The 12213-nt window shown below is 44.5% G+C and overlaps 1 protein-coding gene across 1 annotated transcript in view; it reads right to left on the bottom strand.

Moving 5' to 3' along the window:
• Nucleotides 1-2453, bottom strand: part of GOLPH3 (golgi phosphoprotein 3) — a 60493-nt gene extending 58040 nt beyond the window's left edge. Inside the window, exon 1 of the mRNA XM_028097986.2 lies at nt 1895-2453. Within this exon, the coding sequence (XP_027953787.1) occupies nt 1895-2119 (225 nt within the window). The 5' untranslated portion in view covers nt 2120-2453. The remainder of the gene's footprint in view (nt 1-1894) is intronic.
• Nucleotides 2454-12213: the final 9760 nt, after the last annotated feature.

Here is a 12213-nt window from a genome sequence, read left to right as displayed (position 1 = left end):
TTGCTAGGCACAGCCACAGGACCACAAGCATAACCAATGATAGACTTAGAGCCATTCTCTTTTTCACTCTCAATACAGCATTCAAAAAATTACATGAACTATTCAACACTTCATTATAAAATAAACATTGTGATAGACGATTCTGCTCAACCGCAGGCTAACGTAAACGTTCTGAGCACGTTTAAGGTAGGCTAAGCTAAGCTATGATGTTTGGTAGGTTAGGGGTATTAAATGCATTTTCAACTCAAAATATTCAATCTATGACGGGTTTATCAGAACATAACCCTGTCATAAATTGAGGAAGATCTGGAGGCTGTTTTCCCAAAGAACAAAAAGGAATTTCACATACAGTCTGCTTCCATAACTCAGTAATTAATAAACACACTGAGCCCCTTTCACACCCAGAGGGACCTCTTTTCAAGTGATCATTATTAAAACCTGCAAACGGGAAACCTAAATATTGCAAATATTCTAGACATTTATGTCAAAGTTAATTTTAATTCACTAAATACTAGGAGGCCACAGTCCATATAAAACTCACCTATATCTAGTAAGTTTTGGTGAAATAAGACTAAACTGTATTATAAGGATTACATTTTTTGCCCACATTTGTGAATTGGGAAAACTATTAAAAATCAAAACATAGGGGCGCCTGGGTGGCTCAGATGGTTAAGCGTCTGCCTTCGGCTCAGGTCATGATCCCAGGGTCCTGGGATCGAGTCCCACATCGGGCTCCTTGCTCAGCAGGGAGTCTGCTTCTCCCTCTCCCTCTCCCTCTGCTTGTTATCTGTCTCTCTCACAAATGAATAAATAAAATCTTTAAAAAAAAAAATCAAAACATAACTTGGATATTTCTGTATTTTCTGTATCTGACTCTCAAAATGTACCGTTTGTAGATTCCATGCTGAGATAAAACAAGCTTCTAGAACTACCTCACCATATGTGATTTATAGAATATCCATTCATCTGGCTGACTGGCTGCAAATCTCTAAAAACAATTTTTGTAAATAAACAGATATGTGATGAAGCAAATATAGGAAAACGTTAATGACAGAACCTAGGAGAATATACAGATGTCCACTTTAGCATTTTTCTCCAACTTTTCTGTGTGAAAATTCTCAAAAGATACCAAGGTGAAAATAATCTTTCGAAATCACAACACGAAAAGAGATCTATAGCAACTATAACCTACCTATGGCTGTGAGGCCTTTCATCAAATCACAAACCCAACATTTTTAGCACCCCCCAAAAAAGTCCTTCCATAAGATGGCAAGATTTTCTGGAGACTAGTGAACTGATAAAATATAAGTGATACTAAAAATAATCTCTTACCCAAAGGAAGGTTACCTAGGAGGTCATTTTCCAGGAGGTGACATGAGAATTTTGTTGGACTTTTAACTTTATCAGATGTAAAACAACTTTTGCCTCCATTACCATTTCACCGAAATTTTTCAAAATTCCAAACAGTACACTTTAAGTTTTGGCTTTTTTTTTTTTTTTTTAATCTCCCAAAAAGCAGATCCGTGGAGCCCTCCCAGGTCCTAAAACCTGCGAAACCCAGAGTTCGGGGCGCTGGTGGTTCCGGGTGTTTCACTCTAACGGGCAGTCTCCAGGTGGGATTGTACCCCGGGGTCTATACGGGTTAAACAGGCGGAAAAAGGAAGACAGACAGACCGCCAGGGAGTCAAAATCAAAGGAGTGACTATGTAAGGAGGAAGGGAAAATCCAAGCAATCGGTGCGGGGAGGATCTGGAAGCACCGGGCCAGCTGGGCGCTCAGCTCAGGAACTCGGAGGGCAGACGCGCAGAGCCGGAGGCCGGGCTCCCGCCTGCGCCCGGGCCCCGCGCCGGCCGCCAAACTCCGGCCGCCCCCGCCCTGCCCGCCGCGCCCGCACCTCTCGGTCCTTGAGGCCCAGCAGGAGCACCTCCTCCATCAGGGTCAGCCTTGTTTCCTTGGAGTCGCCCTTGTCGTCGTCGTCCTGCTCGTCGCGGCGGCTTTGCGCGTCGTCCTCGCTGCTGCCGCCGCCGCCGCCCGCCACCCGCTCCTTGTCCGCGGCGTTGCGGGAGGCCTCGGTGCGCCGCTGCACCAGGCCCGAGCTGCGCTGGGTCAGCGAGGTCATGGCTCCCGCCGAGACGCCGGGCCGAGAGGGACGCGGGACCTACCGGGTCTCCCTCCTCCTCCCCCCGCGGCCCCTGACCCGGGCTTCCGTGTTAAATCCCGGCTCCGGGGCGACGTCGGTCGGCAGCTGGGCCGGGAGCAGTCATGGGGAGACGGGTCGAGGCGAAACGGGCGGGCCGGGCGCCGGCGAGGCGGAAGAAGGGCTCTTTCCTCCTGCGGCCGCGAGCCCCGAGGCAGCCCGAGCTCCTAGGTAGAGAGGGAGGTGGAGGGTGGAGGTGGTGGTGGTGGTGGTAGTGACGGTGGCGGCGGCGGCGGCGGCGGCGGCGGCGGCTGCGCCTTCCCAATATGGCGGCGCTGACTGACGTCACCGGAGGATGTGGCACAGCCGGCTCGGGGCGGGGCGGCCCGGGAGGGCGCCGGAAGCGCCGGACCGGGACCCGGCGGCGGGGGCGAGGGCTGGGGTCCGCATACTGTGACCCCTTCCCGGGCTCTGGGGTCTCCGCGGGCGCTCGCCCTCAACTTGGCGTCCCTTGGCCGCCGGGCCCGCGGTCCCCCTCCCGTGGCCCGTGACGTGCCCTCCGTCCGCCTCCCCCTTGGCCCCTCGAAAAAGAGGGCCTGCAGCCAGAGACTGGCGAGGCCCCCCACGAATGGGGGAGCCGTGGCTTTGCGAGGGTGGACCCCGCTCAGCCTCAAGCCATGCCCTTACCACCCCCAACACCACCATCCTCGGAGCTGGCCGCGGGCGGGGGAAGGGGCGGCGGGCGGCAGGGACCCGGCTTGGAGTCCGGGGTCCCCAAGAGACACAGGAAGGACTTTGCTCGCTGCTGGTGGAGCGAGGAGAGAGTTCGCTCTGTGCCCATGCGCCCTGACCCTTCAGAAGGAATAACTGCATTTAAATGGCCTGAAAGTGGACTTATAGTGTTTACTACGTGTATTAAAGAGAGGTTAGAACAAATTGAATAGTTTTGTTTATAAAACTTTCCTCGCCGGGCGCCTGGGTGGCTCAGTTGGTTAAGCGACTGCCTTCGGCTCAGGTCATGATCCTGGAGTCGCGGGATCGGGTCCCACATCGGGCTTCCTGCTGAGCAGGGAGTCTGCTGCTCCCTCTGACCCTCTTCCCTCTCGTGCTTTCTATCTCTCGTTCTCTCTCTCTCTCTCAAATAAATAAATAAAATCTTAAAAAAAAAAAAAAAACTTTCCTCGCCTCCGACTTGTAAAGTGACCAGGCGCAGTGAATACAGTTAGTACTGTACACGTCAGTACACTTGACCTTAACGATCTTTTTATAGAGACAATAAACCCGTTGGGTTTCATGCCACGTCTTTGTACAAATTAAATCTCCCCCAATTTTATTACCAGGTGAAATCCTCTTGGCGTGCTTGACAGTTTATGCAAGTTATGATATAGCATAGATGTCAAACCTGAGGGGGAGTTTGGAGGGCCGGAAGGGTGGAGCTTATAAACAAAACGTCCAGAAATGGTATCGGATGCCATGCGGTATAACTTAAAATCAACAATGACCACAGGCTGTGGCTACAGAATGATGTAGACAGGAGAAATATATTGTTGTAACAGGACTTGAGCTGTAATAAATGATAAACGCCCACAGTAAAACTATCCCATAGAACATTCTCGCTACAGAGTTCTCCCTCCCCTCTTCACAAACCCATTATCCAAAACTCCCGGCCGCACACCATCATCACCACCCCAAACCCTGGAAAGTGAAAATGCTAAATCCGAGGTGGGGAGGAGAGAGCAAGGGGAGCACAAAGTAGACCCTGCCTTTTTCCTATCTTTCAGGGCAAAGGTCAATTTCACCTCAACCGGTTTCTCCCATTCAACATCCTGTTCAACTCTTTTTTTTTCCTTTTATTTCTCTACCAATTATTTCCCAAATAGCTTAAAATGTTTCTTTTTAAAAGAAATTTAATTATTTGTTTAGTATAGTCAAATCCATATAGTTCAAGGAATAAAAAATTAATATAGTGAAAATCTTCCTTCCAGCCCTGACCCTGGTCACCCAGTTTTTCCCCTCTTCTCCTCACCTGGTGGTTTCAAAAATACTTCAACAAATTCTCTGATGCGCCTCTCAGAAGAGGAAGCCTTACTCCCCTCCCCTTGAGTGTGGGCCTGACTCTGACTCTCTGCAAATTAGTAGACTGTGGCGGTGAGACTCCGTGTAACTTAGACTAGATCATAAAAGTCGGAGCTTGTTCTCCCTCTCCCCACCCCTCTCCTCTGTCTCTCTCTATCTCTCAGATCATTCACTCTGAGAGAGGCCAGCTGCCATATCTTAAACACTCAAACTGTTTTATGGAGAGGTCCACTTGGGGAGGAACTGAGACCCCAGGCACAGAACAATAGGAGTGAGCCATTCTGGGAAGCAGATCTCCCAGCCCCAGTCAAGTCCTTAGTTCATACTTGATTGCAATCTCATGAAAGACTCTGAGCCAGTCCTGAACTTCTGAGCTACAAAAACTGTGAGATAATAAATATTGGTTGTCCTAAGACACTACGTTTAGTTAACATCTTATGCAGTTCTGCAGTGATAGGTATTAAAATACCTGGGTGCTTATACGAACAAATAGGTGACAACTAATAGTATTGTTATGAAAATCGGGGGTGTGAAGCTGGCTTGGTCAGTAGAGCGTGCAACTCTTGATCTGGGGGTTGTGAGATGGAGCCCCACAGTTGGGTGTAGAGATTACTAAAAATACATAAATAAACTTTAAAAAATAGTATTGTTATGAAAATCAACACAGGGAGCGGTGCCGGGGTGGCTCAGATGATTAAGCGTCTGCCTTCGGCTCAGGTCATGATCCCAGGGTCCTGGGATCGAGCCCCCTTGTTGGGCTCCCTGCTCAGCGGGGAGCCTGCTTCTCCCTCTCCCTCTGCCATTCCCTCTGCTGGTGCTCTCTGGCTCCTTCTCTCTGTCAAATAAATATATAAAATCTTTTAAAAAAAATTTAAAAAAAATCAATACAGGGAAACCTCACTAAAGTAGAGGTCAGGAGGCTAGACAGGGGAGGCTACAAAAGGGAGCCTTAACTGCACTACCTATTATTGCATTTCTCTGGTGCTCCCAAATAAACCCATTTTTGCTGGTAAAATAACTGACTTTTACTAACATTTTCTTGGATTTCCTTCCAGAGATTTTTTTTTATGTATATTCAAACAAGTATGAAAACAGTTTCCTTCCTTTTTTATGCAAATAATAGCACATAATACACTTGTTTCGTATCTTGATTTTTTTCACTTAATGTTGGAAACCATTCTATATCAATACTTAACAGCTTCTTCATACTTTGTTTCGGCTGCATTGTATTCTATTGTAATATACTTTTTTCTTTAGTCAACTCCCTGTAGATGGACATTTAGGTCATTTCCAATTCCTTGCTATTACAAACAGTGCCCTAATAGATATAATGAATAGCCTCATGTATTTTGTCCACAAAAATGCATGCTCATGGTCTGTCTATTCATACGTACTCTTGAGATTACTAAGACTTTACATAACTTCATTGTTTTTTCAGAGGTTTTCTAGCATTTTTTTTCCTTGTTTATTTTCCACAAGCTAGACTTCAAAATCACCTTACTTGGAAAGAAAGAAAAACAATGAAGGAAGGAAGGAAGAATATGGCATTTTGGGAACCAAAATATATATTCCTAATAACAGTGACTGTTTATTTATTGACTGCCGAGTATGTGGCAGGCATGTTCTCCAGTTAACCCCACCAGAATCCTGCAGAGAAGGTGCTGTTCCTGCACCACATAAACCCCTACCTCCTCGTGCAGCAAAGCCTGCCAGCACACTTATGCCCAAGCAGAGGAACCTAGAAGTACAAGGGAGTTAGCACTTAAAGCGGGTAAAGTTCCCCTTTCTCTCCTCAAATGGGTCACTGAGATCCTTTCTACAATTTCTCTGAGGTACTTAGCTGCAGCAAGTTCAACAACACATTCCTGCTACGTCTCTGCCCTTCACTCCACCCTCCCCCTCTTCCTCGCTTCTGTTCTTGGGAGTTACACTCTCTAACAAAATAGTGGCACAAAAGCCTTTGTCTTAGGCTCTGCTTTCTCAGAATCCCAGATTACGACAACCGTTTACTTGTGAAGAAACTGCAGTTCAGAGAGATTAAGTAATCTGTCCAACATACCACATCTGGTAAATTGCAAGCCTGCATTAATGAAAAACATATTTGTATTAGAACCCCAGTCCTTACTTCAATCATTAAATATTTGTATGTATACATATTTGCTGTATGCTGAGCACTGTGCTAAACAATGAGGATGATATAAAAAACCAAAAGAGACACCACTCAGTTCTCATGAGACTGTTTAGTGGAGGGCACAGATATTAAGGAAATCATCACACATTAATGTATAAAATGAGAACTCCTTTGAATATATTTGAATACAGAAGGAATATAGTATTATGAGACCATATATTCTCAAATATATGAGAAACTTATATTTTATCTGGGACTCAAGGAAAGCAACTCTGCAGAAGTAGTAAGCCAAAGAATGAAGAGAAATTAACTAAACCAAATCTCTCATTCCTGAGAAAAAAATTGCATGTGGAAAGGCCCTCTGGCAAGGAGAGATCATGGGATGATGGAGAATGAAATAGAAAACCATTTTGGCTAGGCTAAGGGGGAGAGTGTTGTCCAGATGAGATCGGGCGCGTTCAGGGTGGTATGGCCGTAGACGGAGAGTGTTGTCCAAAGCAAGAGTGACAGACAAGGATCAAATCATGCAGTGCCATAAGGCCATTTAAAGATTTTGATCTTTTTCCAACCAAACACAATGAGAATCCATCAAAGATGCTTTTTTTAAATGCCTCCCTTGTGGGGCGCCTGGATGGCTCAATCGGTTAAGTGACTGACTCTTGATTTCAGCTCAGGTCATGATCTCAGGGAGTCTCTCTCTCTCTCTCTCTCTCTCTCTCCCTCTGCCCCTCCCCACTCACTCTCTCTCCCCCAAATAAACAAACAAATAAATGCCTCCCTTGTAGGGGAAAGGATGGAATGGGTGGGTATGTAATATTACATTTATATGAAATGTATATTATGTATACTTAAATATATATTAAATCTGAATATTATTCAGATTTGCATGTTGAAAAGCTCCCCCAATACACGAAAGAGATGGTCACGATTGATACAGCAGCCAGTTAGTTTTGCAGTAATCCCAACAGGACCTGATAGTAACTTACCTATGACCATAGAAGAAGAGATAGTAAGAAATGAAAGCTTCCAAGAGATGCTTAGGAAGCAAAATTAATGAACTCATTGGAAGATTGACTATGGAGTGGGTGAGCCACAAGGAAGAGAGGTTTTCAAGGATGACTCCCCATCTCTGGCTTGTGTAAGAATGCACAGGACAGCCCACTGAGATAGGGATCACTGAGCCCTGACCAGGTTTGCATTTGAGTATATTTCAGTTCAGTTTTCGAGAAGTGTATGACACTTCCAAGAAGAGATGTTGTATAGGTAGTTGGATGTACAGGTGCTTTCTGTTTTAATCTGGCAAAAATTTCAAAACACCCAGAAAATGGAACTGTAAAAGCACAAGAAGAAAACTAGGGGTGAACTCTTTTTATAACCTTGGAGAAAAGATGCCTTTCTTAACATGATTCAAAATTTGGTAAAAAAAATTGTTTTTGAAATAATTATAGATTGGGGCATCTGGGTGGCTCAGTTGGTTAAGCATCCAACTCTTGATTTTGGCTCAGGTCATGCCTGATCTCAGGGTCACGAGATCAAGTCCCTCATCGGGCTCTTCACTGGGGTGGAGTGTGTGTGGGATTCTCTCCCCCTCTCCCTCTGCACCCACTACTCGTGCATGCTCTCTCTCTAAAAAAAAAAGAAAGAAAGAAAGAAAAGAAAAAACAATTCTCGATTGACAAGAGGTTGTAGAATTAGTACAGAGAGGTCTTATATAGTCTTAACCTGGTATTCCCCAACGGTAACATCTTCTATTACAATAGTACAATACCAAAACCAGGAAAGGAATATCGGTATAATCCACAGACATTATTCAGACTTCACAGGTTTTATATGCACTTGTGTGTGTGTGTGTGTGTGTGTGTGTGTGCGTGTGTGTGTAGATCTATGCGATTTTACCACATGTGTAGATTTGTGTAACCACCACCAATCGAGATCGAAAACTGTTCTCTCACCACGAAGACCCCTCATGTTACCCCATGATAGTCCCACTCCTCCCCTCACTCCATCTCTAACCCCTGGCCACCACTCATCTGTTCTATCATTTCTGTCATTTGAGAATGCTGTATAAATGGAATCATACGCTTGGGAGCCTTTTGAGATTGCCCTTTGTCATTCAGCATTATTCCCTTGAGAACTATTCCATGTATCAGTTGTTCGTTCTTTTTTATTGCTGATGGTATGGATGTTCCACAGTTTGTCTACCCACTCACCCGTTAAAAGACTTTGTGGTTCTTTCCAAATTGTGTCTATTACAAATAAAGCTGCTATGAACGTTTGTGTACATGTATTCGTGTGCACATGGTTTTCATCTCTCTGGGATAAATACCCAGGAGTGCAATTGGGGGCCTTATGGTGAATGTGTGTTTAGCTTTTTAAGAAACTGCCAAAATGTTTTCCGGAGTGGCTATTCCATTTTACATTCCTACCCCAGCTTTGCTGTGAAGAACAGCAATATTATTGATATAACTAGCAAACCTTTTAGAGGCATTCAACAATATTATTTCCTTTTTAAAAATTTGGCACTACGATTGCAAAGATTTAGGGAGCATTTATCATATTCCAGAGATGGCTCTAAATGTCTTTCACATTAATTTTAGTTATTTTTTTAAAGATTAATTTATTAGACAGCGAGCGCGTGCATGTGTGCTAGTGGGAGAAAGAGCAGAGAGAGAGAATCCTCAAGAATTCTCCCTGATAAGCGCTGAGCCCAACCAGCTGGATCTCAAGACCCATGAGATCATGACCTGAGCCGAAACCAAGAGTCCAAGGCTCAAGAGACTGAGCCGCCCAAGCGCCCCTTTTGCACATTAATTTTAGACCAAACTGTGTAGGTCACAATTTTTCACTCCCCTGTAGTTACACATGCACATCCTTGCTATTGCCTTGCAGTGTGTGGAGTATACTTCATTACCCCCTTGCCATTGGGCTTGACCTAAGTCTCAGCTGTGGGGTTGGCCATGTGACTATCTTTGGTAACTAGGATGTTGGCCGGTAGGATGCAAACAGAGGCGTGAAATAGGCTTCCGCAGTTGTGCTTTTCCTTTTATGCTCCAGGCTGCTGCCATGTGAAGGGCTGCTTTCATGGCCATGAAAACACTTCCTCTGGGTAGTCCGCTAGTCCCAGAAGAATGAGAATGAAGCAGACAAAAGCGAACACACAGCTTGGAGTCCAGCCCAGCCAAGCCCAGCTGAGATGGGCAGAGCCATTCTAGCCACGCCACGATTGTTGAAATAAATGCTTCCTCTCGTTTGCCACTAAGCATATGTGCTGCCGAAGCAAGCACTGTTGTGTGCCACTCAGATGTCGTGTTATCCAGTAGCTCACTTAGTTCTCATAACATGCTGATTATGGGCTATCAGAGCCCCATTTTACAGAAAAGGAAATCGAGACACACAGAGATTAAATATCTTACTTAAAGTTCCACTGCCTGATACCAGAGTCCATGGTTTTATCAGGATCTCACAGTGACTAGATGAATTTAAGACAAAAACAAACTACACAGAGTGGTCTTTGTCATAAAAGACATAAAACTCCAAAGCAAAGTTTCAAAGATTTAAAATTTTATTGTATTTTTGAATAATAAACTCACATACTTCAAAAATCAAAAAGATAAAAGGGATGTACATAGAGAAGTTGCACTTCTACCTGTGAGCCATCTGTCAGAGACCTAATTCTAACATGGCCCTTGGCGATTCTTGCCACCCTGGTATCTACACTGTTGTGAGATTCCCTCTCCTTGAGTGTGGGCAGAAGTCGTGACTTGCTTCTAACTACTAGAAAAGGGCAAAAGGGGAGAGGGTATTGCAGATGTAGTTAAGGTCCCTAATTAATTCACTTTGAGTTAATCAAAAGAGAGATAACCCTGGGTGTGCCTGGCATAATCAGGTGGTCCCTTGAAAGCAGATCCAACCCTTCCCTAATGAGAGAGACTTGAGTCAGCTGAGACATGTTTTTTTTTTTTTAATTCTCCATAGGGAGTGGCTTCCCTTCTTTTTTTATTGAAGTATAATTAAAATACAGTGCTATATTCGTTTCAGGTGTACACTATAATGATTCAACAATTCTATACATTCCTCGGTGCTCTTGATGGCTCTCAAGACACTCTCTTGGGGGCGCCTGGGTGGCTCAGTCATTAAGCGTCTGCCTTCAGCTCAGGTCATGATCCCAGGGTCCTGGGATCTAGCCCCGCATCCGGCTCCCTGCTCCGCGGGAAGCCTGCTTCTCCCTCTCCCACTCGCCCTGCTTGTGCTCCTGCTCTAGCTATCTCTCTCTCTGTCAAATAAATAAATAAAATCTTTAAAAAAAAAAAGACACTCTCTTGAAGAAGAGAACAGCTATGTTGTCAAATGCCTATGGAGAAAGGTAGCTTCTAAGAGCTGATGGTCTCAGTTTAGAAACCCAGCAACTGAATTATGCCAACATAAATGAGCTTGAAAGAGGACCCAAAGTCCAGATAAGAATGTAACCCAGCTACTTTGATGACAAACTTGTGAGACCCTGAGCAGAGGATCCAATGAAGCTATGCCAAACTCCTGACCAATGGAAACTGAGATTATAAGCATGTGTTGTTTTAAGCCACTGAACTAGTGGTAATTTGTTATGCCATAGATGCAAATAGGTTGAAAATAAAAGATGGGGGCACCTGGCTGGGTCAGTCAGTGGAGCATGTGACTCTTGATCCTGAGGTCGTGAGTTCAAGCGCCACACTGACCATAGAGCCTACTTTAAAAAAAAAGATGATAAAATACATCAATCATGCAAACAGAACCATAAAAAAAGCTAGAGTGGCTATACTAATATCAGACAAAATAGACTTTAAAATTTAAAAAAATGATACTGGAAATATACCCTCAGGTTTATGGTCAACTGATTTTCAATAAGGGTGCCAAGACATCAATGGGGAAAGAATAGTCATTTCAACAAATGGTACAGGGACAACTGTGTATTCACATTAAAAAAATAATAAAAATAAAAAATAAAGAAGGGATGCCTGGGTGGCTCAGTTGGTTGAGCACCGGACTCTTGGTTTTGGCCTGGGGCATGATCTCCAGGTCATGGGACTCAGCACGGAGTCTGCTTAAGATTCTCTCTCCCTCTGCCCCTCCCCCCACTTATATGCACGTGCTATTTCTCTCTCTGAAATAAATAAATAAAATCATTTAAAATGAAATGGAGATGAACCCTTACCTTATATCATATACAAAAATTAACTCAGAATGGATCAAAGATCTAAAGGTAAGAGCTAAAAAATATAAAATGTTTAGAAGACAACAAAGGTGGGTGTGCCTGGGTGGCTCAGTCAGTTAAGCGTCTGCCTTTGGCTCAGGTCATGATCCCGGGGTCCTGGGATGGATCTCCACAACGAGCTCCCTGCTCAGTAGGGAGCCTGCTTCTTCTTCCTCTGCCTGCCACTCCCCCTACTTGAGTGCTTGCACACGTGCGCTCTCTCTCTCTCTCTCTCTAGCAAATAAACGAAATTTTTTAAAAAAAGAAGAAAACAAAGGCATAAATGTTCATGATCTTAGATCAGTTTTCTTAGATATGACACCAAAAATACAAGCAATAAAAGAAAAAAAAGAGATAAATTAAACATCATTAAATGAACACAATTTAAGAAAATGTGCTTCAAAGGACACCATCAAGAAAATGAAAAGACAGGGGCACCTGGGTGGCTAAGTCGGTTGAGCATCTACCTTCACTCAGGTCGTGATCCCAGGGTACAGGCATCAAGCCCTGCATCGGGCTCCCTGCCCAGTGGGGAGTCAGTTTCTCTCTCTCCCTCCACCCCTCCCCACGTTCGTGCTCTCTCTCTCGAATAAATAAAATAAAATCTTAAAAAAAAAAAGACAATTCATATAATGGGAGAAA

This window comes from Eumetopias jubatus, unplaced genomic scaffold (genome assembly GCF_037043125.1).
Source record: "Eumetopias jubatus isolate StellerSeaLion01/CBP00866 unplaced genomic scaffold, mEumJub1_p1.0 scaffold_5, whole genome shotgun sequence".
In the NCBI taxonomy this organism is placed as follows: Eukaryota; Metazoa; Chordata; class Mammalia; order Carnivora; family Otariidae; genus Eumetopias; species Eumetopias jubatus.
This window is presented reverse-complemented; position numbering and strand designations above follow the sequence as displayed.